Raw genomic sequence first — 26,679 nt, 5'->3', positions numbered from 1 at the left:
CTCAGGTTATACCTAAAGCCTGTCCTTCTGGAAACAATGTTGTAGTAAATAGAATTGTTGTTTTTAATGGCTATTTCTCAACTGATATTTCAACATTAGTGTTTGTAGCAAATATGTATCAACTGTCAATCATGTGCAAGGCCCTGTGGACTCTACAGACATGAATTAGGCTTTGGCTTTTTCTTCAAAAAATCTTAGAATCTAGTAAAGAAGAGAGGCAGACCTTGAAGAATGATTAAAAAAAAAATTGTATATTAAGCCAGGGACTTGAAAAATTCAAGGCCAGCCTGTGGTTAGGAGTTATTTAATGCTTTATTTAATGCTATCTACTCAAGGATAAAATGTTCACTGCACTGGCAGTGGGTACATACAACATAATAAACACGTCTGAAGTGTGTTAACTGAATTCTAGTCTTGTTTCTGACACCAACCAGCTTTGTGAACTTGTCATGTTATTTGATAGCTTTAGGTCTCATGTTCCTCAGCTGTCAAATGCGTGAGTCCAAGCGACTCTCCAAGTCTCAGGTTCTAAAAGTCCAAATTACATGATGATGATGCTAGCAAGAAAAACTAAAGCTTTTATTTACTGCGCATATGTTATGTACCAGGCGCTAAAGGCATTATTTGTGTTATCTTCATTTAATCTTCACGACAATCTTACGAAACTGGCATTATTACCCTTATTTTAGGGATGAGGAAAAGGAGGCGAAACAGTATTAAAGGGCTGTAGGAGCGACCTGAACAGAAGCAGTCTGAACCTAATCCAGGAGTTAACCCTTAACCGTTACGCTCAAACTCCCAGTCTCCGCATAAACTGTCTTATCCGTTAAGAAATAAGGAAAAACAGAAAACAGCTTGGGAAGGGATTCCCCCTGGCTAGAGGGCAGATCTGAGTTACTGTCACACTTGTCTGTTTCACGTGTTAGTATATCTCTTGCCCCACTTGCTCCGCAGCGCTCGCGCGCTCCCACAGAGGCGCGCACCACCGCGGGACAGACCGCGACCACCGCCAGCGGCTGCGCGGGCCCGGGCTGAGGCTCACGGAAGGGCTGGGGGTGCGGGAGGCCCCGTAGGAGCGCGGGCAGAGTGGGTACCTGGGCTGCTGGCTGCTCCTGCCGGCTGGTTCTCCCACCACTCGTCTCCAAGGTCGTCTGCCATCTCCACGCAGGACTCGGCTGGGGCGGACCAACAGGGAAGAGCAGGCGCTAGCCGGGATTCGCGCTGCCTCAGAGCCGGGTAGCGGGCGTTGCAGCACGCGGAGCCTCGTCTCAGACACTGTCGCCTCCGCCCCGTGGCGATGACATCATAACATCGGCCCCGCCTCTCCGGCAGTCGTGTCCAATTCGTCGCAGTTTCTACACCCGTGTGGACGAGCAGGATCAGTTTGAAGACTTAAAATAAACCCCTACAAAAGCCAAAAGAAGAGAAGACACGTAACAAAAGTAAAAGTGTATTGACTTTTTAAATGCTTATTTTAAAACTTTTTGTTTAGGCTTTGTTTTTGCCGAATAGATATTGTCGAAAGTGGGAGATAGAATGCTAAGACAGTTTTTCTCCATTCATTTTCAAAGGCTTTGGATCGCGGGAGAAGACGGTAGCACGTGGATGTGTTTTCGTCTGTATGTTACATTTTGGGCGTCAGTGTTTTGCACTGTTTGCTTTTTTAAAAAACGTGCACACCAATACAGTATGCTGCTGCTACTGCTGCTGCTAAGTCGCTTCAGTCGTGTCCGACTCTGTGCAACCCCATAGACGGCAGCCCACCAGACTCCCCCATCCCTGGGATTTTCCAGGCAAGAATACTGGAGTGGGTTGCCATTTCCTTCTCCAATGCATGAAAGTGAAAAGTGAAAGTGAAGTCGCTCAGTCGTGTCGGACTCTTAGCGACCCCATGGACTGCAGCCTACCAGGCTCCTCTGTCCATGGGATTTTCCAGGCAAGAGTACTGGAGTGGGGTGCCATTGCCTTCTCCGAATACAGTATACTAACGCATATATATGGAGTTTAGAAAGATTGTAACAATAACCCTGTATACGAGACAGCAAAAGAGACACTGATGTATAGAACAGTCTTTTGGACTCTGTGGGAGAGGGAGAGGGTGGGATGATTTGGGAGAATGGCATTGAAACATGTATAATATCATATATGAAACGAGTCGCCAGTCCAGGTTCGATGCAGGATACTGGATGCTTGGGGCTGGTGCACTGGGACGACCCAGAGGGATGATACGGGGAGGGAGGAGGGAGGAGGGTTCAGGATGGGGAACACGTGTATACCTGTGGCGGATTCATGTTGATATTTGGCAAAACCAATACAATAATTTAAAGTTAAAAAAAAAAAAAAAAAACGTGCACGTCATGACCATGAATTTTGGACCTTTGTGGTAGATGAAGGTACTGCTTGCTTTTTTTTTTTTTTTTAAATATATACGATATGAGGGAAGAAAATGTTCACTGGCCCAGAAGGGATTGCCCACGGACAGACCCGAGAAATCAGGGTTTCAGAGTCGACTTCCCCACATCCCCTTGGGTTGCGCGGACCCCTCTCGGTTTTGTGAACCAAGGGAAGAAAAAAGGAGCCAATTGCTGCCCAAGTTTAGGTAAGAGACCTACAATGCTGGTCTCATGTCCTGAAGTGGCAGAGATGGCCGCTTGGCACCTTGTGCTGGGGCCAGCTGGAAAGTAAGTGTGGACAATACTTTTCAGGACAGACACTGAGGTGAAAGTCATACAACATGCATTACATACACGCGGTGTGCCTGGCACTATGTTTTGAATGCTGGTTTAAAGATGAATAGGATATGATCCCGCCTTCCAGATTTCACCAACTTGAGAGGGAAAGTACTGCATGTAAGAGTAAAGGTCTAAGCTAATGATGGAAATGCATTCTCAGAAAGGACTGGGACTCTCAATCTGATGAGGATGAATCCGAATCAGTCCAGTCACTCAGTCATGTCCGACTCTTTGCAACCTCATGGACTGCAGCAGGGCGGGCTTCCCTGTCCATCCCCGACTCCCAGAGCTTACTCAAACTCATGTCCTTAGAGTTGGTGATGCCATCCAACTCTTTCATCCTCTGACATCCCCTTCTCCTCCTGCCTTCAGTCTTTCCCATGCAGCATCAGGGTCTTTTCCAAAGAGTCAGTTCTTCGAATCAGGTGGCCAAAGTATTGGAGTTTCAGCTTCAGCATCAGTCTGTCCAACAAATATTCAGGACTGATTTCCTTTAGGATGGACTGGTTGGATCTCCTTGCTGTCCAAGGGACTCTCAAGAGTCTTCTCCAATACCACAGTTCAAAAGCATCAATTCTTTGGCTCTCAGCTTTCTTTATGGTTCAACTCTCACATCCATACATGACTACTGGAAAAACCATAGCTATGACTAGACAGAACTTTGTTGGCAAAGTAAAGTATCTGCGTTTTAATATGCTGTCTAGGTTGGACATAGCTTTTCTTCCAAGGAGCAAGCGTCTTTTAATTTCATGGCTGCAGTCACCATCTGTAGTGATTTTGGACCCAAGAAAATAAAGTCTCTCCTTGTTTCCATCGTTAACCCATCTATTTGTCATGAAGTGATGGGACTGGATGCCATGATCTTAGTTTTCTGAATGTTGAGTTTTAAGCCAACTTTTTCACTCTCCTCTTTCACTTCCATCAAGAGGCTTTTTAGTTCTTCACTTTCTGCCATAAGGGTTGTCACATCTGGGTTGTGGGTATTCTTCACATCTGGGTTATTGATATTTCTCCGGGCAATCTTCATTCCAGCTTGTGCTTCCTCCAGCCTGGCATTTCTCACGATGTACTCTGCATATAAGTTAAATAAGCAGGTTGATAATATACAACCTTGATGTACTCCTTTCCCTATTTGGAACCAGTCTATTTTTCCATGTTACGTTCTAACTGTCTTTCTTGACCTGCATACAAATTTCTCAGGAGGCAGGTCAGGTGGTCTAGTATTCCCATCTCTTGAAGAATTTTCCACAGTTTGTTGTGATCTACACAGTCAAAGGCTTTGGCGTAGTCAATAAAGCAGAAGTAGATGTTTTTCTGGAACTCTTTTGCTTTTTCCATGATCCAATGGGTGTTGGCGATTTGATCTCTGGTTCCTCTGCCTTTTCTAAAAACCAGCTTGAATATCTGGAAGTTCACAGTTCACGTATTGCTGAAGCCTGGCTTGGAGAATTTTGAGCATTACTTTGCTAGCATGTGAGATGAGTGCAACTGTGCAGTAGTTTGAACATTCTTTGGCATTGCCTTTCTTTGGGATTGGAATGAAAACTGATCTTTTCCAGTCCTGTAGCCACTTCTGAGTTTTCCAAACTTGCTGACATATTGAGTGCAGCACTTTCACAGCATCATCTTTTAGGACTTGAAATAACTCAACTGGAATTCCATCACCTCCACTAGCTTTATTCATAGTGATGCTTCCTAAGGACCACTTGACTACAGATTCCAAGATGTCTGGCTCTAGGTGAGTGATCACACCACTGTGGTTATCTGGGTCATGAAGACCTTTTTTGTATAGTTCTCCTATGTATTCTTGCCACCTCTTCTTAGTATTTTCTGCTTTTGTTAGGTCCATACCATTTCTGTCCTTTATTGTGCCCATCTTTGCATGAAATGTTCCCTTGGTATCTCTAATTTTCTTGAAGAGCTCTCTGGTCTTTCCCAATCTATTGTTTTCCTCTATTTCTTTGCACTGACCACTAAGGAAGGCTTTCTTATCTCTCCCTGCTATTCTTTGGAACTCTGCATTCAAATAGTTATATCTTTCCTTTCCTCCTTTGCCTTTCATGTCTTTTTTTTCCCCTCAGCTATTTGTAAGGCCTCCTTGGACAACCATTTTGCCTTTTTGCATTTTTTTTTTCTTGGAAATGATCTTGATCACTGCCTCCTGTACAATGTCACAAACTTCCATCCATCATTCATCAGGCACTCTATCAGATCTAATCCCTTGAATCTATTTGTCACTTCCATTGTGTACGGGATTTGATTTAGGAAAACTTACTGCATCTTTTATTGACCACCTTCTACCTATGCAAGAAATAGAAAACAGCATTTGGTGCATTTGTTTAGATTTTACACCTAACCTACGCCATACTGGAAAATACTGCTCTAACTCACTTATCAGTGAAGTCAAAAGGCTGCCAGTTTTGAGTAGGGGCAAAAGAAGAGAAAACTCAGCAGTGCGTCCAGGCTGTGAACATGCTGCTCTTCTCCTTAGCTCATAATGGTGTAGCAGATTCCATGGTGCTGGATGATAGTTAATGATGCCGTGTAGAGACTGGCAGGACCTGAAAGGAGAACCACAGCACAACTCCTAGGGTTTTAGAGTACGGCCATGCCTTCAGTTTTTCCAGTAGTCATGTTTGGATGTGAGAGTTGGACTATAAAGAAAGCTGAGTGCCGAAGAATTGATGCTTTTGAACTGTAGTGTTGAAAATTCCTGAGAGTCCCTTGGACTGCAAAGGGATCAAACCAATCAATCCTAAAGGAAATCAGTCCTGAATATTCATTGGAAAGACTGATGCTGAAGCTGAAACTCCAATACTTTAGTCACCTGATTCGAAGAACTGACTCATTGGAAAAGACCCTGATGCTGGGAAAGATTGAAGGCAGGAGGAGAAGGGGACAACAGAGGATGAGATGGTTGGATGGCATCACTGACTTAATGAACATGAGTTTGAGTAAGCTCTGGGAGTTGGTGATGGAAAGGGAAACCTGGCGTGCTGCGGTCCAGGGGGTCATAAAGAGCTGGACAGGACTGAGCCACTGAACTGATCTGAAGTGATGCCTTGTCAGCCAACTATTCAGAAAGCAGCTACTGACATGATACAGAGTTCTAGCCAAAACTAAGCATTTGATTGTGGGGCATCAAATGAATATATTACCAGAGCTGCTCTTCTGGACCTAGGTTTTGTAAGGTTGGGTGCACACAGCTAACACCCAGTGAAAAACAAAAATGCTATACATGGGATCATATCTAAGCAGTCCAGAGGTTGTAATTTACATGAACAGGTAACAAAGATCTCTGTGTCTTGTATTTCTTACTCACGCCTATTGCTTCATGAGGTGTGACCAGTTGATGATAATGGTGGAAATATTCACAACTCATTTAGGCCTGATATGTTATTAGAGCTGAAAATGGACTGCTATTGCACTGCAGTCCCACTAGGGAGGGCCCCTGAAGGACAGTAGTGAGGAGAGTCCTTCTAGTAGGCAGAACTTCAAGGTGTACATTGAGTTATCTCCTTTGAATGGGGAGAGAGATAACATGAGCTCAGGGTAAATAGAGCCCTGAGGAACAGTGAATTGTGTGGTTCAGTGGACCAGGGGCCTAGAAGATATAATGTTTTGAAGTTCAATAGCAAGGAGATCTGGGAAGAGACATGTGCAGGGAACCAGTGGGCAAAAGTGTGTGCATCTTTGTGTCCCATGTCCAGGTCCACTTGTGAGTATCCACTATGGATGAGACACTAAATATCTAGGAAGACATACTGCTGGTTATATTTAACAAAGATGGCCACCAGTGCTTCCCATCCCACATACTCTTCTTACGATGTGACTTTGACGCGCTTTCCATTGAGTAGTGGAGTCTGGTTCCCTCTCTGAAACTGGACAAGCATCTGTCACCTGCACTGGGCTTCTCAGGTGGCTCAGTGGTAAAGAATCCACCTGCCAATGCAGGAGATATGGGTTCGATCCCTGGGTTGGGAAGATCTCCTGGAAAAGGGAATGGCAACCCACTCCAGTATTCTTGCTTGGAGAATTCCATGGACAGAGGACCCTGGTGGACTACAGTCCATGGGGTCACAAAAGAGTCAGATATGATTTAGTGACTAAACAACAGCAAAACAACTGATAGAATATGGTAGGAAAGATATTCTGTGACTTCTGAGGCTGAATCTTAAAAATCCCACTCATTTCCACGTGGCTCCCTTGGAATATGTGCTTGGAATCCAGGTGTAGTACAGTGAGAAAACCACACAGAGAAACCACATGAAAAGGACATATGTTATTGTGGCCCACAGCTCAGCAGAGGTCCCTGCTGACTGCCAGCATCAACAGGCAGACCTGTTTATGAAGATGCTTTCAGATGATTACAGGCCCCAGTTGTTGATTTCCCTCCAGCTGTAGCCCCAGACAGCATGGAGCAGAAACAAACCATCCCCACTCTTGTCCTCAGAAGTGAATTACAGACCTACTTTTCTCATGTAAGAAAAAAAACCTGCCTGTGAAACTGTTGTTTCTCCTCTGGCCACAAGAGGGACACCTTGTTCCTTAGGAAACCTGTAAGTTGCAGAAACCATGCTTACTTCCGATCTCTTATGGCCTGCAGGGTACCCTACTTAGAATTGCAATGAATTTTCCATCTTTTTCCCCACAGGACCTGGTAAAGTCAAGTGGCTTAAAGTAAAACTTATGGTTAAAAAGAGTGCATATCTTGAATATGTATGAGCCCTAGAGATCCCCTCATTTAGAAGAAACATATGATCTTTAACTTCACCTTTGGAACCAGAAAATTGACATGGAGACCACATGTTTAGGCTTAAAGAAGAAACTCAATTCTAGTTTGCCCTTTGGAGTCATTGGGTGAAAGTGGACTGTCCGCCTCTAGCTGCCAGGTCTTAAGCTCCCTAGAAGGTCACATCCACGGAAGTGGAGCAAATAGAGTAGGTGCCAGCCCCGTGGTGGTCTGCAGAACTTCCCTGGGAGAGGCTGGGGCTTCTGCTTGTGGTTTCTGGACCACCACTGTGCTACTGCTAAGACTCCTTACCCTTTAGTGAATGCTGTGGTGAACTTATTGGTAAAGGAGGCTGCTGGAGGTCATTTTCAGTGACCTCCTACATCATGGGTTAGTCCTATTAACAGATGTTTTCCCTCTAGGTTTTTTTTTTTTTAAGATTATTATTATTAATTGTGAAATGCACATCACATAAAATTTACCATGTTAACTACTTTTGTGTATACAGTTCAGTGGCATTTGATATATACACATTGTAGTGTAACCATCACCACCATCCATGTCCAGAACTCCTTTCATCTTGCAAACCAAACTCTACACCCACTAAGCAATACTCCTTCATCCCTTTCTCTCCCCAGCACAAAATCACCCTTCTGCTCTGTCTCTGGATTTGACTTCTCTATGTGTCTCATATAAATGGAATCATACTGTTTTTGTCCTTTTGTTATTCGCTCATTTCTGTTAGCATAATGCCCCCCAGGATCATCCATGAGGTAACAAGTCTCAGAATTTCCTTCTTTTGTAAAGCCTGAATAATATTCCATTGTATGCATATACCACTTTCCGTTTGTCCATTGATCCCTCAAAGAACGTTTAGGTTGCTTTTTCCTTTTAGATATGGCGAATAATGTTGCTATGAATTGGAGTGCGCCAAATAACTCTTTGCATCCCTGCTTTCAGATCTGTGGGGTATCTACTCAGAACTGAAAATGCTGGGTCACACAGTAATTCGGTTTTTCATTTTTCGAGGGTCCTTCATACTGTTTTCCACAGCTGCTGCCTAACGTCACTTTCCCATCAGCAGTGCACAGGACTTGCAATTTCTCCATATTCTCACCAACACTTGTTATTTTTGGTATTGTTTTGTGTTCTTTCATAGTAGCCATCCTAATAGGTGTGAGAAAATCCCTTTACCCTTTAGTTTTTAAAGCCAGCTGCCCTCATATCTCTTAGGGGAGAAGGATGTCACCATGACATCTGTCAATATATAGTCTTTGGGTAGCTGGCTGTCTCTGTTGTCTCTGGTAAGGACAATAACTAAGAAATAACTGAGGTCATCAGTCTTTCTCTGGGGGCAATCGAATATACTAAGCCCTCACTGGCAGGGTTTGCTTCTTAGGCAGCTAAGAACATTTCTGTCCTGCCTTTAGGCAATTTGGTGCAACAGCTCACAGCGTGGACTGTGGAGCCAGATGCATGGGTTAAAATTTTGGCATTGCCTTTTAATTAGATCTTGGACAAGTTATCTTGCCTCGGTTTCTTCCCCTATAATATGGAGCTAATAATAGAGTCATTATAAGGAGTAACTAAGTTAATACATAAAGACACTTAAAGCATTTTGATTCCTGGTTATCGCTCAGTAAAGAGTGGCAGTCGTTACCCCTCCGTAACACACTGTATTACCCGCCACAACTTCATTTAGCCTCCCAAGTGATGAAGATAGTTACTGTTACCACCTACTGTTTTGTAAGTGTAAAAGCTGAAGTTTAGAGACCTTAAAGTAATTGACTCAAGATATCACAGCTGGTGGAGCTGAGATTGGTTCTCTGACCCTGGCCCCGGAAACTTCTAACACATTCTGTATTGGTGACTCTGATTTTGGCAGAACAAATGACAAAGACAGCATTGTCCTTGGTGAGGAAAGACAGCTCTTACTAGCAGGCAGTTGGAGCCTGGTAAGCATTCCATCAACTTTCCCCAATGTGTTTGTCACCCACAAATGAAGAGCAGATGAGAACGTTGCTGCCAGCCACTCACTTGTCAGATGAGAACCGACTTGGCCATGCTCATTAAAGAATTAATTTTTAGATCTTGGTGGTTTTTAACAAAGCATGTGAATTGTAGGTCTCCACAAGATCATAAACTTTAATTTAGAAGTGCCTTTGAATCTAATAGTCCATTTTTACTTGCATTAAGATAGCAAAGGAAAAAAACCTCTGAAAAGGTTCTGGATGCCTTGAAGGAAAATTCAATTAGATGGTTCTGTGTTTCAGTAATATACACAAGAAACTTCTGAGTAATTTGTTAAAATGGGATAATGTGCCCCACTTTTAAAATTCAAATTCCAGTGCACTTATCTCTAGGAATTAGCAAAAAATAATCTTCTAATGATAAAAGTCATTAACAGGTATTTGACATCATAAAGAATAGCTTACTTGAGAATAAAATTGATCCTGATACAATTATTGGTTTTGAAAATGAAAGCATCAGAAATCCTGTGTAACTCTTTGCCAGAAGAAGGATAACTCTAAGGGTATTCCATAGATATTTTTCTTTTTCGTAATATGGAATGAGCATGATATTTACTTTTAGAGTCACAAGGACCATTAAAAAGAAAAACTTTTCTGAAATATAGTAAAACATGATTGATTTGCACTCTTTGGTGGCCGTATGTATTTGGAATTCATTGTAATTCCATGTGGGTTGGGATGACATTTCCCTTTGCTGTATATATGATGAAAGGATTTGTCAAATACATTCCTGCAATGAGTAAGGGAGATTTTAAAGCAGTTTAATCATTTTTGTCTGCAAATGGTGCCACTGATTTTAAGTGAGTCTTTTCTCTCCCTTTTATTACCCTAGGCCACCAGGTCTCTCTCCAGGCTCATGGCTCCACCCTTTATCTTCTCAGCAAATATATGTTTGGAGCACAGACACATCCCACAAGTCCGTGTATAAACCGAGCATCTATTCTTTCCCTGCCTGGAGCAGGCTCCCCTGCGAGACTGCCTGTTTCTATCAGGGGCACCATCTCTGTTTTCCAAGTGTATCAGTGAGAAGAAGCCATCTTGAAGTCAAACTTCCATCTCCCTCATAAGGCCATTCGGGGATTGTCCCCAGGTTCAGTTCAGTCTATCAACTGTCTCTTCAGTTTCCAATTCTTCTTCATTCTATTTCCTAGCCCTTGAGATATCTCCATGGTTATGCAGTCCTTAAACCCTGACACTGACCTGACATTCACCCTCATTCTTGAGATTTGGTTGCTGCTGCTGCTGCTAAGTTGTTTCAGTCATGTCTGGCTCTGTGCGACCCCATAGGTAGCAGCCCACCAGGCTCCCCCGTCCCTGGGATTCTCCAGGCAAGAACACTGGAGTGGGTTGCCATTTCCTTCTCCAGTGCATGAAAGGGAAAAGTGAAAGTGAAGTCGTTCAGTCGTGTCTGACTCTTAGCGACCCCATGGACTGCAGCCTACCAGGCTCCTCTGTCCATGGGATTTTCCAGGCAAGAGGACTGGAGTGTTAGGCTCCCTCAACCATCAACCCATCATCCCATTCCTGGATTAAAGCTGTTCTGATCTATTCAGTGGTTTTGTTATCTGTATCATAGCTTCTCCATAGAATTATCAAAGTAACTTTTCTAAAATGCTTATGTTCATACCATTTTTTCTGCTTGAGGACCTACAATGTCTTATTGCATATTAGATAAAATATAAATGTATCTTCCCTATATGTAAAGCCCTGCATCATGTGGTTTTACTTTGGTTATTAAACATTTCCTTTATTAGTTTTTGAGTAATTCTTCTTGTCTAGTCAGGCCATTTCCCTTATCTCTGCTCTTTCCCCTACCCCACCCCTGCCCTTTCTGACTCTCTCTCTCTCTCTCTCTCTCTCTCTCACACACACACACACACAAACACACTACCAGTTTCCTCTTCTATTAGAGGAAGAGAGGCTATTCTTGGGATGCCCTATGCTCCATTCATCCAAATTCTATCAAATTAAAGATGATTTCTTTACAAGTCATCTTCTCAAAAAAAAAAAAAAAAAAAAAAAACCTACCTGAGATTAGATTTCTTCTCACATTAGGCTTCTAAATAATCTTGGAACATATAATCTCTGTATAGTCTTGGAGCTGGATTCAGTCACACCTCACATCAAGTTTAGCACTACCTCCCACAGCAGCCCTGAGAGATTTTTTATTCCTCCAGGCTGGTGCTGGACCAGTACTCTATGATGAGCTGTGGATGCAAAGATGAAACCATGAGGTGCCTGCTGTCAAGAAGCTGACACTCTCTCAGTAGGGGAGTCAGACAGTTCAGTGACCGAGCAGGCAAAGTGAAACGACAGAAGATTGTATAGGCAAGTCGGAAGGAGAGGTGGTGCTTGTGTGTGTCCCGAGAGCTGAAGAGGATTTATCCCTCACTAGGGGTAAATCAGAGAAGCAGACAGGCCAGAGAAGCATTCCCAGGAACAGAGAAGCAAGGAATGGCCTTCCTTTTTCTGAACTTCACTGGCACGTATACATCCAGTGAGCTGTATACCAGCCTTATTTGCAGATCACCTGGAAATCCACTTGTTTAACAAACCATGATACCCTCTGAACAGATGGTACTTTTTAAAAGAATGGTCATGTTTTCTGTTCCTCATGTGCCCCTCACATTGCCTGGTAATACCAGGTGCAAAGTAGGGGCTACTCTGTGTTGTGTTTTAACGTAAAGGGATACAGTAGACACATAGTAATAATGGATTTGCCCTGCTTGTCCAGCATTCTGAATTCCAGCCATTTATTCCTTCCTGCCTCTGTCTCCTGTATCTATCCTTCCATTGACTTTTGTGACTAGCACTGTGTGCACAGGAGATAACTGGTCCATGTTATGGAAGAGCCTTTAGTCATGGGATGAGATAGAGCTAGTTGGGCCAAGTGGAAATGGAAACTGTTGTCCTGAGCTTTCAGATTGAAGGGTTTAAACAAGTAAGTTAACCAGCCACAGACTGGTGCTCCATAGTTGCTTATTGAATGATTCCTTTATAATAAGTTATGTAATAAGTTATGATCATTCAGAGCTTGATAAGTCATCACGAAAGAATTCATTCCTTATCAGTGATGCTTATTAAAACCCTTAGGTTCTTGAAACAGGTCTGCTTCCCATCTGAAGCTCCACCCACCACTATCTCCCTTCAAAATTTGTGGCTCTGGTGTGGCAAACGGTGACAGAATTTAGTACTTACAGATTACTTTTGTGTGTGGGGGGGGTGGGTGCGTGGGGAGACAAGAAATTTGTGGCAGTTTTTCCTTTTAGGATGGATGTGACAGATGCAGCAGCTAATTGTCCCCCAATATATGTTATATTTTCTTCTGTATTAATAGAACCTGTGATTTTTAGTTGGGCATGTGGTTGCCCTAAATAAATACTCCATTTCCCACACTCCCTTGCAGCTTGTTGTGGCAATGTGACTAAATTCAGAGCATGGGATGTGGGTGGGTGATTTCAGCAACCCCTCAGTTGAGTTCTTTAGGAAGGAAGCATGCTCTCCCCTTCCTGACTTGTCCTCCTTCCCACAGACTGGAGCAGGGCTGCAGTGGTTTGCTCTCCTGGCCCCTGGAGATGAGGGCCACACCCTCGGGTGGAAGAGCAATGCAACAGAAGGGGCCTTGGGGCCCTGACTGGGGCTGCCACAGCAACCCCAGCCTGCTTATACTTGCAGCTGCTCTGTCAGAGAGAAAGAATTGTCCCCATTAAACCAGGATTGGGGCTTCCTAGTGGCTCAGACAGTAAATAATCTGCCTGCAATGCAGGAAACCCAGGTTCAATCCCTGGGTCAGAAAGACCCCCTGGAGGAGGGAATGGCAATCCTCTCCAGTATTCTTACCTGGAGAATTCCATGGACAGAGGAGCCTGGCAGGCTATCATCTATGGGGTCACAAAAAGTCAGAGACGACTGAGCGACTAACACTTTCACTTTCAAGCTAGGATTATGTTAGGTCTCTGTTTCAGTAGCTAATTGACATGTTAGGGGATAAACAGTTATGAAGTTCAGACAGTGTCAGCTGAGTGATATGAACAAGATAAGAAACATACTTTTAAAGGTATTTAATAAGACTCTTTTTTTTCCAATCAGTACAAAATTTTAAATACAAAAATGATTTGTTATTGACATGTCTCAAATCTATCATGGAAACTCAAAAAAAGTTACCAGTCTGTTCACCATTCATGGTTATCTGTAAAATATTTGAGAACAGTCACCCACTGCAGACATTCTTCTCCCCTGTGGGATGTCACCCTGCATTAAAACTCTGTATTGAAATAACAATATTGTCAGTTTGGTCCATTTCACATGGAAAAGTTCTAGTTAATTTTGAATTACTAGGAATTGTAGCCCTGTCCCTATACTTTAGCACATGTACTTGTTTCATCTGCTTTTACACTCAGTGTGTTAACATAATGTGTAACACTCCAGAGGGAAACACAGATACATAGATAATTACTTAAAACTCTTTTTTAAATTAAATGGAGTAATTCATTTAGCTCTGAGATTAGCACCATTGTATAATAGAATACACAGTATCTGGCATAGATTTTGCTCCTCTCCTATCTAAAAGTTAGAAGCATATGCCTGATAATACACACACACACACACACACACACACACACAGGCAATTGAGTAACAACCAATAAATAAGTTGGAAGATATTTGAAAAGTGAAATTTGGTTTTGACTAAAGAGGTACTTTCTCTCTTTGTGGAAATCAAAAGCCCATACATGCACAGATAAATATAGTTTTATAAATGAGCTGAGCTGACTTGCTTCTGAGCCATTTCCATGCAGCTATTCAGCAGATGGAACCCAGTGAACCCAAATGGCCCTCATAGCCATTGGTCCACAACCAGCATCCTCAAAACCAACCCAGAAGATGTTTGGCCACATCCGTGCTATCTATCTGCTTTGAAAATGAAGGTTGAGTGGGATATGTTTTTGATGCGAAAAGTTTGTCATACATTTAGCCATGAGTAAGAAGCCACGTGATAATGAACTCACTTCTCATTCTAACGAATTGAGAACAAATGGTGCTTGTATACCATATAAGGAAAAGAGGGAAAAGACAGCTACTAGGCTGAGGAGAACATTCTTGATGGTTCAAATGATTCTGATTTCACGTAGACACAATTCCATGTGTGTTTATACCGTATTTATTTGTGTATTTTCCCATCTGTACCTATCACCTTGTTTCCTCACTCTTAATTTTGAGGAGAAGATACAAGACTTTACCACCATAGCCCCACATTATTCCCCCCAGTGGCTTATAGTGTCGGCAGCATACTCCCAGCCAACTTGAAATGCTTTGTCTGTGTTTGGAGACCAGATTTTAATGTGCAAAGCAATTAGTATGTAACTAAGTGAGAACCTGGAAAATATTTTTATCTTTAAAATTGTATTGATTCTTGTACTTGTGGGGTGACATAAAAAGCATGGGCTGTCATTGTCCTTTAACATTCCAGATGGCTCTTCCACAAGTTGCTTCCTGCATTTTTAGTACTTACAGCAGGAAGTAACATCCATTTGTTAAGACTTCAGAAATTATTTTTCCAGAAAACTTTATCTTCCTATATAATTCTGAAAGCCCCCTTTCTTTCCCCAAGTAAAGGATAGCTTAGATTTAGGAAATTCACTCTGGAACCTCAGATGACACACTGATTTGTATGTATACTACACAGGGAAATTTCATTGAAATTCAATAGGTACTAAAAAGTACTGATATCCCCTTCATGGATGAAACCTCATTGTAGTTATTTGTGTGTGTAGGCAGAGGAAGGAGATTATTATATGCATGTAAACACAGTTAAGAACTGCTGTTGATAATGAACATTCCACAAGACTGGAAAGTTCGGCGGGGAGAGGGTTATTTTTTTTTCTTATGACTTCTAGGTGTTTATATTAGTTGATTCATAGTGTAAATTACATGGAGACAAGAAGAAAGAAAGAAAATTACAGGAAAGAAAAATACAAGCAAAAACAATCCTTGAGGAACAAATGAGTTACTTTCCGCTCATGTCTCCCAGCTGGTTTGTTGGCTTCCTGTGGGACACTGTCTTAAAGCCCCGCAAAAGTGTCTCATCCAGTGCTCGGCACAGAGAAGGCACAAGTAAGTACACTACAGTTGTTCTTCTAGGGACACTAGATGTGCAATTCTAAGTAGAACTCTTGTAAAAGACACAGCCTCCAATAGGGGTGAAATATCCTGTGGACTAAACCCTACCCTGGTTCTTTGTCCCCGTCTCACTGGGGAAGAGCACTGCAGGACACCCCCACATCCCAGGGCAAAATATCTGCACAAATACGGAGGAAATTATGCAAGTAAATACGGTATGTAATTGTTATCACTGACATTTCTTTAAGCCATATTTATAAATATTTTAAAGTAAACAATATGAGTGAGTGACTTTCATTATCTATGATGCTCTTTCATACTGAAATACTTCGATCTGAATAAGCAGGTTATCATGGAAGCACATAACATAAGCAGCTAATACAATTCCAGTGGGTACAACAGGAGTGTCAGTACTTGATACATAAATCTATCCCATCATTTTCAATCACAGGCTGCCGTGCAGAGCACTAAGCATGCATCTTAGTTTTTATTTGTACATGACAGTTCAAATTTTCACTTAAATATAACTTTCCAACTATATAAATGTTTTGAAGCAATTATGTTTCTCATTTGGATTTTTTGGGGTGCATCATTTTCTTTTCTTCTATTAAATCTCTCTCTTGTTTTCTTTTTTTACATGGGATACAATAAATATCCTGAAAAAGAGGAGTGGACGTACTGCCCGGCGTACAGTCCCGCGGCCTGTTCAGAGGGCATCTGCAGGAACACCCGGTCTCCGGGCCGGAGCAGCAGCACCGCGCTGCCGGACGCCTGGTCCAGGAAGCCCTTCTTGTACTCGTCGTACGTGTACATTACGGGCTCGTTGTTCTTAAACAGAGCAACCCACACGTTGCCCCCCTTGCAGTGAACGTGGTATACAAAGTAGTAGACCCCAGGGACCTCGCAGGTGAAGATGCCCGTCTGCGGGTTGTAGTTCTGTCTGCCGTTATAGAGCAGTTTGTCGAACTTCACCGGGGCCCCCACGGGCGGGAAAGGCGCCGTCAGCTCAGCGGTGAACGCGGGCATCTCGTAGGCCGGCCCTCCTCCATTCTTGCCTTTCTTAGCACCGTAGGCGTGCGGGGGTTTCGCTCCCTCGATTCCCAGCCCCATATCTGGCAGGTACTCTCCATGGGGTGGTGGTGTCGGGGGCATCACAGCTGGGGGTCCTGGGGGCCCCGGAGGGCCTGGGGGTCCCGGAAGGCCAGGCTGGCCTTGGGGACCGAGGGCACCAGGCTTCCCCGGGGGGCCATGAAGTCCTGCTACTCCAGGCTTCCCTACTCCAGGGAACCCCGGGGGCCCTGGGAGACCGGGTTCTCCTTTGGGGCCAGGAATTCCAGGTGGTCCAATGGGGCCACTCGGGCCTGAAATCCCTGGGATGCCTGGGGGGCCCTGTAAACCCTGCTCCCCTGGGATTCCTGGCTCTCCCTTTGGTCCAAGCAGCCCTGGGGCACCCGGTAGTCCTGGCAAGCCTTTGAGCCCAGCCTCCCCCTTGGGCCCTATGGGACCTGGCAAGCCCCTCATGCCGGGGGGCCCCACTTCACCAAGGAAGCCTGGCTTTCCTGGGAAGCCTTGGAGCCCTGGCTCACCCTTTGGTCCTGGTGGCCCCTGTGGCCCCACAACCCCACCTTCTCCTTTGGGTCCAGGAAAACCGATAGCACCTGGAGGGCCCATAGGACCTGGGATTCCAGGCAGGCCTGGCTCTCCTGGGGGACCCCCCAGTCCAGGAGCGCCTACTGGTCCTTTCTCCCCTCTTGGTCCCAGAGGCCCAGGAAGACCCCCAACACCCCTGTCACCTTTGGGTCCAGGGAAACCTGGTTTCCCGACCCCTGGAAGGCCTGGGGGTCCTGGTAGCCCTGGCAGGCCTTGCTCCCCTTTACCACCTGGAAATCCTGGCTGCCCAGGGATCCCATCCTGGCCCGGTTTGCCAATTCCAGGTATCCCAGGAGGTCCTTGAACCCCTGGGACCCCGATAGGGCCTTGGGGCCCAGGTTCTCCTGGAGGGCCTGGCTTTCCCAGGGGGCCCTGGGGCCCAGGGAAGCCTGTCACTCCTGGCTTACCTACTCCTGGAAGTCCTACAGGGCCAGGAGGCCCATGCATCCCTGGAGGACCCTTCAGGCCTGGCAGACCTGGCATCCCGAAGCCCTTCTCTCCTTTAGGACCCTGAAGGCCTGGAGGGCCTGGTGGTCCTTTGGGTCCTCTCTCACCTTTGGCACCTGGTTGCCCTGGTAACCCTGGCCCACCTGGCTTCCCAATGCCAGGAAGTCCGTGAGGCCCTGGAGGCCCTTGCGGCCCGGGGATCCCCATGGGTCCTATCTCCCCTTTGGGTCCGATTTCACCTTTGGCCCCAGGCATTCCCATGGCTCCTGGCTTTCCTGGCATTCCGGGCATACCTGGCTTTCCAATTCCTGGATACCCCTGTGGTCCTGGTTTTCCTTTGACTCCAGGAATCCCCTGACCTGGTAAACCAGGGGGCCCAGGTGGTCCTCTTGGGCCAGGCTCTCCACGGGGACCTTGCTCCCCTCGCAGACTGGCTAATGGTATTTCTACCGGGAGAAGGGAGAAAGAAAGAGGGAGGAGGGCACAAAGAAGGGAGGGGGGAGAGAGAGAGAGATTAACATTGATCATCTTTCACTTCATTTCAATCATTATTTAGTTCTGACACTTTGGCTCATTAATTATCAAGAGAAAAGATGAGGAGTAATGTGTGTGTATTCCAGGACTGTATGATCTGTATTTAATGGACAATTAAGCTGTTAATTTCTTTGTCATGTTTGAGATACTGTTTTGAGAACTGATGTCTGCGGCTGCTTTTATCAGCGTTAGTTAAGTTAAGTAAAAAAGCTAACAAGTAATGAAGAAATAATTTTCCCAGTACAAACTTGGAAATATTATGGTGTGATCACTATAAAGAGTTCAAAGAAGGATAAAGAAAAATCGAGTTGTGTATAAGCTCCACTACTCAGAGATAATTGCTTGACATTTATGTGTATTTCCATCTCATGTGTTCTATATATACATATAAATGTTGTGTGTATGTGTACTTTAAAAAATGTTGGAGCCATTTTTATTTTTTCTGTTTTATCCCTACTTGTATTTTTCTATGTCCTTGAGTTTTAAATATAATAATATATAGTAAAATAATGTTTCTCTTGTGCTGAAGTATAGTATGATGTAGGATGATGGTCGTTGTGATGTGGACACAGGGAAGAATAGAAGCATTTTATTTTTTATGTGGTTTAATGACGTCTTAAACATCTGTCCTGTGGAGTCAAATTGATTTATTTAATTTCTTTAATATGCTATAGGATTTCCTAAGCCTCAGATATTTCTTTAATTTAATAAGCTATTTCTCACTTGCAAATTTGGTTTCAAAACAAGAGAAATGAATTAGGTATTTTAGGATGATAAGCAGTACAGATAAGGACGTAACTGGGATTAGGAGCAAGAAGCTCTTTCTGGCCTTGAAATGAGATCTTCACTGGGTTACTTAAGCCATCAGCATCTCTGCTTGGTTATCTGTATGGCAAGTGTAATACATCTGCACTTCAAGATTGGATAATAGATGTGAAAGGCATTATGCTTTCTCAAATTTTTATCAAAATACAAAGCATATGCTGTTATACTGACTAAGTTATGCCTTGCAGAGAAACAAAACTCTGGATCTCCCATGCTACTGGGAGTAAGGAATAACATCAAGAAAGGAAACTTCATTGTCCCAAAGTCTTATTTTTAACCATTAGTTGCATCTTAATCCTGATGTTGTATTTTTCACTGACCTACTGTCAGGGAACAGAATAGAACCACAGAACTCATATTTTTTCTAAATTCCTCAGTTGCAATCTGGTACCCATCTGAATAAGTACAGGAAGTTTCAAAATCCAGGCAGGCCATTCAAGAAAGAAAGGAAAACAAATGACTGAATAATCCCCCAAGTGGAATATCAGCTTCTAAAGAGAAGAAATACAGCTCCTAAAAGAAGGAAGTACTTCTTTTGTGCAATGCAGATGCTTTATCCTCTGAGCCACCAGGGAAGCCCCCCAATAGACATTACTATATGTGACTAAGGTATGCCATTTCTAAGCAGGGGTTGTGTAGCTCCTGTATCAAGGAGCATCTTGGGCAGGGTCATGTCATATTCATCAGGAATCCCCAGTGTCCAGCCCGTGCCTGGAGTACGCTCTGTCCTTACTTAAGCTTTGTCGAATGACCAGCTGTAGCACCTCAGAGTTCTTAAGCGGCTTTAGCATTTATTTAGTACTTACCTTATGTCATCAACTCTCTCAATAATCCTACTTTACAAATGAAGAAAAGTGGTTTCAGAGAGGTTGAATGACTAGGTTTCTCTCATTTCTGGCCTCTGGGCACCCAGACCTACGGGGTCCAAACCCCACAGTTCCCCGGAAGTAGAGCTCCTGTTTTGCAGGGACCATTGGGAATGGTGTCTGTTCCTCAAAGGGAATTGCTACTCAGATTGCAATTCCTTTCCTGCAAGTTCGAGGTTTCCTAGGTTTCTTATAAATCAACTGAGTGTATAAGAAAATGTCTCTTGGGAATTCTCTTGTGGTCCAGTGGTTAAAACTCAGCACTTAAGGGCCCGGGGTTCAATCCCTAGTCGGGGGACTAAGATCCCATAAGTTGTGTGGTGCAGCCAAAAAAGAAAAAGAAAACGTCTCTCACAGTGATAGGTATTTAGCAGGTGTTGAATAACTAATGAATATGCCTAGAAAGTAATGGAGAGATTTTCAGGTATCATCTCTAGACTCTGTCTGTGCTCTTCAGGCTCCTTCTGTTGATTTATTGATTGACATGTGTAGCACCTTTGTTAGAGCTGTCTTAAAAGCACATTTATCTGGCATCTGGTTACATATGATTTTCTTTTTTAACACCGCAGGTTCTTACCACATTTCTCTGCTAGTTCTGAAGACTGACGTCATATATATACATATATTTTTTTTTTTTTTTTCAGTGCTTTATCCCTCAGCATTTAGCTGAGAGCCTGACACGGGAAGAGATGCTCATTAGTTGTATGTTTGAATAAAGAAATAATGAATAAGAGAATGAACTATTTGTTATTAAATCCATCTTGTGCCATTTGATGCTGTTGAAATAAAGCACAACATAAAATGGTAACTTTGTCTGTCTTTAAGAGTTGAACTTTTTCAAGGATAGAGTTTAGAACACAGTAGGCATTTAATGAAAGTCAGACATAGAGGCTAAAATAAAAACACCCCAAATTTAGTTCTCGCCACCCCCACCTCATTACTTGGGATTTGGGGAGGCGGCTATTTTATAGCAGTACCGAGGTGTGTTACCTTTGCCTTTCTTGGGTGCTGCTTCCTTGCCCATCCTCGGTGCTGGCTGAACTTCCTTCCTATATTGGGGTAGGTGTGGATACTCTTTGCCATACTGCATGTGGGGCAGCTCCTTGCCCACGTTCAGGCCATCTTTGCCCAAAGGCATATGAGGTACTTGCTGGCCCAGGGGCTGGTATTGCGGAATTTGCGGTGGGATCTGAGCGGGAATTTGAGGTGGCAGCGGCTTGATCCCATAGTAGGCACCAGCGTGGATGAGCCGGATGGAGCCCACGGAAAGGGTGAGCAGGACTCCCAGCAGCTGCAGAGGGGAAGGTGGTCCAGCCATCACCTGTGGAGGAAGACACGCACCAAGATGGTGAAAACCAGCCGGCCAGGTGACCAGAGTTAACTTGAGAAAGAAAAGGAAGCGTACGTAGTCTTTATCAGCAGAAACTCATGAGTGGAGGACAAATGAAAAGGAAAATGTCACCTTTTGATAGAAAACGAACAAAATCCAGGAAAGAGTAGGATCTACCAAATGAAGGCAATTGGTGAGATTGTAGTCTATGGGGGTGGATTTCCCTGGTGGCTCAGTGGTAAAGAATCCGCTTCCCAATGTAGGACACGTGAGTTTGATCCCTGGTCCGGGAAGATGCCCTGGAGAAGGGAATGACAACCCATTCTAGTATTCTTGCCTGGAAAATTCCATGGACAGAGGAGCCTGGTGGGCTACAGTCCAGAGGGTTGCAAAAGAGTCAGACACAACTTAGTGACTAAACAAAAACAGGCTATGGGGAGCCTGCTAGTTGTCTCCGAACATGACCTCAGCCTTTTTCCATAGTACTGGCACCTCTGACTCTAAGCTGGAGCGAAGCAAGCCTAGACCATAGATGTTTCATTTAGATGTGGCCACGTGACAAAATTCTGGCCTGTTGGGTGTAGTTGTAATGGGCACCAGCTTCCAAAAAGGCTGTAAAGGGGAGTGGACATGTCTTGGGCTATAGAGTGAAAACTGTGTATTAAGGATAGCAGAGCAAAAAGCTTGAAGAAATCTCAGCCTTGGTTGAACTTGGTGGGGTTATAAGCATGTGTAAAGGTTAAAGAGCAAACAAGGACGATAAAAACCAAAGACATCTTCTGAATTGGAAAGAAAGTACTTCATGTGACAGCCCCCAAATGTCATTAAAAAAAAAAAAAAAACCACCATTATAATTACATACACACAAGGATACCATTTCTTTCTTCTAATTGTGTACTGTGAAGTCATTTGTTTAGAATTCAGTTAATTTGACCTGGAGATCACTGAAGTTTAGCTTTGTACTATTATGAAAGAAAGGAGTTTTCAAAGCAAATTTGTTGCATAAATGAAAGATGTTTAACTACTCACAAGGATAAACTATTTTTAAGCCTTTTAATAGCACCCTTTGAAAATTAGTAATTAATAGAATAAATATAAATGCGGCTTATCTGTTTATTAAAAAGAGCTTGAGAAAACATCTGTTTGGAGACACCCGGGGCTGAAGATGAAACAGCCCAGGGAACTGCAGTTTTCACGAATTCCCACTAGAGGGCAAGTGTGATGCACATCAAAGTCAGCTCAATTACTCCCAGACCTAAAACCACACACAAAGCTTTGTTCTCATATCTCATTAAAGGACTTAAAACAGAGTGTTGTGGTAATGCTGCAGAGAGAGACAGACAGACAGGCACGGAGAGGAGGGGTGGGGGGCTGGAGGAGAAGTGGCAAGTTTCTCACAATGTTTAATGTAAATGTCTTCTGGAAAACTTTGAGTAAACTTGTGTCTACAAATTTTAATTTCCATTCTCCTGAGAGTTTGTTTTCTTTGCTTCTGCCTTACTTAATCCTGGATCTTAGTTTTCCACTTCTCAGAAAATGTGCGTTGACAATGCAACATCTTATTCAAGTGTAATGCTGAGAGTGTGAACAGACTATAGAACTGATTAATAAAAAGCACCTAACAAAATATTTAATAAGAACCTTTACCATTAAATTCATTGCATTACAATTTTTTAAAATATACTAATCATTTCTCCCCCTTCAGGGGGGAAAAAAATGAAGAAATATCTGTCAGCAAAAAGATTTATAAAACTTTCTCCATTTCATAAATCAGAATAGTCTTTAAGAACTATTTGTTTCAAGTGTACTATAAATGGGAGAAGACAGAAAGCTGTTATTTTATGTCCTTATAAGAATGATTAATTGTTATAAACCATTTAGAAAGAGTCACAAAATTAATATTGATTTATACTTGGTAATAGTCAAATTTATTTTAGATGAAAAAAGAACATCTGTTCTAAGTACTCAACAATGGCTTATTGAGTACTTAGCAGACACAGTGAGATACCTGTCCATGGATGACAAAGATAACTATAATATGGTCAATAAGTCCTGCCATCAAGAAACTTATACTGTTTTAGTAGGAGTGACAGATGTGTAACCTATTAATGAGTAGCAAAGGATATCAGGAAAAAGTAAATTTTCCTCTCACTTTTGTTCTTTAGTGTCTAAAATCCCTTCCTTTTGAAGTAACATTTTCCTTTGTATTTTCCCAGAGATAATCTGTGAAGATGCACATTTAATATGCACCCATTTAAGACAAACTACACTTATTCTACACACCACTATTCCTTACATTTTTCATGCAGAAGACCATAAATTCATCATAGTTTTGTGTATCTGAACAGATACGTTCAGCTTCTTCTTTTGTTAAAAATGAGACTCAATTGTTTTCTAAGCCCCATCTGATTCTAACATTCAATGTCTCGGGTAGTCATTAAAGAGTTGACAATGGTAATCCATACTAGAAATAACATGGTAATATCTGGTGATGTGTAACTTGGGACTTAATTCTACCTTTGGTCGTTAATGAGTTTCATTATTAAACCCTAAACTTGTTCTTTGTAATAAGTTAGCATGCCTGGTCCTTTACCTTTCCTTCAATTCAGTGAATGTGTTGGATTTACTTAATAGTCTTCAAACCAGGACAGCCTAATGAAACACTGGAGAATTGGAAAGGGGCGAATTCCTAGAAGAAAGCCAGATGAATATCAAAGGCCCACTGGAATTCTGCTCGACTGTGATTATTTCCTCTCACAGACTTGGCCTGTTTCTGCTGAAAACCACCCCTTTTGGTCTGCCATCTGCCATTTCTCTGGATCTTTATTTAAATAAACTTCGTTCAGTTTTAGTGCGAATATTTACATAGGGGCCCTGGTTAGAATTTAGCACTCGACTTATCCTTCCTCATTTCCCTCTTGTCCCTGAGGGTATTTTTGGTGGTCAGAGTGTTGTGGAGGTTCTCCCCAGATCACTCAAAAGAACATCAGACTTGTGTAACGCTGTACAAGCACCTGGTAGGAAGAGGGAGCCTCAGAATTCCTGCTGGGAAGAAACGGTGGTAGTGGGTTTTCTTGCCTCTTCCCCGCCCCCACAAGGATGTAGAACACAAGAATCCTGTGAGTTCTATTTGATGTTTTCTTGGATTTCTATTTGGAAACTGATATGTGGTGTGTGTGCACGTGAGCATGAACATACATGCTGTGTGTGGACACTGGATTTTTGCCAGCCAGGCAGACTTAGTGATGGGTGTCATGTTATACATTGTAGAAGAAGCCCAAAGACCATGAGTTGAGGTGTAGCTTTGCCATTCTCCATGTTCATGACTTTCTGCAAGTCCCTTATCTTCACTGCGTCTCACTTTCTCTGTCTATAAAACAGAAATTATGATCTCCGCCTCTCCCACAGCAATGTTGAAGGGCATACATGATAATATGAATTCTTTGTAGGGCGAAAAGCACTATTCACATTTAAGTTATTATTAATGGAGTGTGACCAAAGAGACAAATCAAAACCAACTGAAACGTCAAAGACTTTCAAAGAAAGATGCTAGCCAAAGTAAATGTGAGGTTAACTGCAATAATGATAAACCTAACATGAAGAAAACAATAATGGCCATTAAAATGTACTTGTTAAAAATGGGAAAACAGAACAGCTGAACCAAGACAGTTATTCATTCTGGGGTGGGAGTTGCCAGTCCTAACATTCTGAACAGCCCTAAATGCTTCCCTATATTTGGGCTGGGCTGCTGCAGAGAGTTTCAGTTTCCTCATGTGAAACTTGCAATGTAAATAACAGAATAGCGTGATCTGTATTATTTTAGACACTCTTCAGCATTTTCTTAGGACGTTGATCCTCATGAGATTATGGCTTGCTGTCCGAAAGAATGTTTAAGTATTTAAGCCTTCAAGTTCAGTTCAGTCGCTCAGTCGTGCCTGACTCTTTGCGATCCAACAGGCTGCAGCATGCCAGGCTTCCCTGTCCATCACCAACTCCTGGAGCTTGCTCAAACTCATGTCCATAGAGTTGGTGATGCCATCCAACCATCTCATCAATCCTTGTGCTAAATCCAACTCTCCCTTTCCCATGGACAACTTTCCCTTTCCCAGCACGTCTGTATGTGTATGTATGCGTGTCCATGTCCTCTGTGGTGCGGACTAGCCTTCTCTCATTCTGCTCCCAGTTGGTGTTCCTCTATGCCCTCTACTCACCCTGTCACACAGGGTTTGTAGTTCCTCAAGCCTTCAGATTCACACCTAAAAAGGGGAAAGTCAAGCAGCACCCTACGCCTCCAATATTCAGCAGGATTGTTTAGAAAATTCTCTCATGGTTGATTACACTTCTCGGGGCAATTCATTCACTACATATGGATATTTATGAGACAGCTACTAATCATTACAAACTGCTTGGAGATTGAAGAAACAGAAGTGAATTATAGAGGTAAGTCCCTGATCTCATGAACGCACAGTCTAGCCTGGGGAGACATGTAATTAACAAGTTAAAAATAAGTTTTGTAATCTCAAGATTTTGGGGCTTCCCTGGTGGCTCAGTGGTAAAGAATTAGCCTACATTTCAGGAGATGTGGGTTCGATCCCTGGGTCAGGAAGATCCCTTGGAAGAGGAAATGGCAACCTACTCCAGTATTCTTGCCCTGAAAATACCACAGACAGGGCTATAGGCCGTGGGGTCGCAAAGAGTCAGACATGACTAAGCAACTAAACAGCAACACAACAACCTCAGATTTAAATGCTGTGAAGAAAACAAAGAACGGGAAAGGGTGTGAGATTGCCTTGGGGAGGCGGATGCTGTTTTGGAAGGGTGATAGGGTAAGACATGTCTGAGGAAGTAAGTTTTGGATAGAGGTGTGAGGATTCAAAGTTTTATTTATCTCTCTTTAAACACAATACTGGGGAAAAAAGAGTCCTATTAGTTACCAGAGATAGCTATATTAGTTACAAGGTAGTCTTATACAACATTCATTAATGTAAACCCCTGTTTCAAAACTATTCCTCATCTATGTCAGTCATCATTTTGACCTCTTTATTTAGGGTATCCTGTTCTCTCTAGAGGATTCTTATTCTTTTTTTTTTTTTTTTGCTGTGCCAGGGCTTAGTTTTTTGCTTAGCACTTGGGATCTCTGTTCTTCATTGTGGCATGTGGAGTCTTTAGTTGCAGCTCACAAACTGTTTTAGTTGCGGCATGTGGGATCTAGTTCCCTGAGCAGGGATCGAACCCGAGCTCCCTGCACTGGGAGCATGAAGTCCTAGCCACTGGACCACCAGGGAAGTCCCCAATCCTTATTCTTTTTAAATCCCTCTCCAGATTTCAGCCCAACTGTATTGGTTTGCTGGGGCTACGATAACAAAGGACCCCAGACTGAGTGACTGAGACAACAGAAATGTATTTCCTCACAATT

The 26,679-nt window shown here is 43.1% G+C and overlaps 2 protein-coding genes across 3 annotated transcripts in view; both read right to left on the bottom strand.

Moving 5' to 3' along the window:
* CMSS1 (cms1 ribosomal small subunit homolog) overlaps positions 1-1,373 on the bottom strand; it is a 394,265-nt gene extending 392,892 nt beyond the window's left edge. Inside the window, exon 1 of one of the 2 annotated variants that reach the window (XM_027558092.1) lies at positions 1,095-1,373. In XM_027558092.1, the coding sequence (XP_027413893.1) occupies positions 1,095-1,158 (64 nt within the window). In that variant the 5' untranslated portion in view covers positions 1,159-1,373. The remainder of the gene's footprint in view (positions 1-1,094) is intronic. The other variant, XM_027558053.1, reaches the window with a different exon arrangement.
* Positions 1,374-13,540: 12,167 nt separating this feature from the next.
* Positions 13,541-26,679, bottom strand: part of COL8A1 (collagen type VIII alpha 1 chain) — a 171,715-nt gene continuing 158,576 nt past the window's right edge. Inside the window, exons 3-4 of the mRNA XM_027557556.1 lie at positions 20,924-21,254; positions 13,541-18,154 (exon numbers count right to left, since the gene is read on the bottom strand). Of these exons, the coding sequence (XP_027413357.1) occupies positions 16,245-18,154; positions 20,924-21,254 (2,241 nt within the window). The 3' untranslated portion in view covers positions 13,541-16,244. The remainder of the gene's footprint in view (positions 18,155-20,923; positions 21,255-26,679) is intronic.

This window comes from Bos indicus x Bos taurus, chromosome 1 (genome assembly GCF_003369695.1).
Source record: "Bos indicus x Bos taurus breed Angus x Brahman F1 hybrid chromosome 1, Bos_hybrid_MaternalHap_v2.0, whole genome shotgun sequence".
NCBI lineage: Eukaryota > Metazoa > Chordata > Mammalia > Artiodactyla > Bovidae > Bos > Bos indicus x Bos taurus.
The sequence above is the reverse complement of the archived record's forward strand: the minus strand, read 5'-3'. Positions and strand labels throughout refer to the sequence as shown.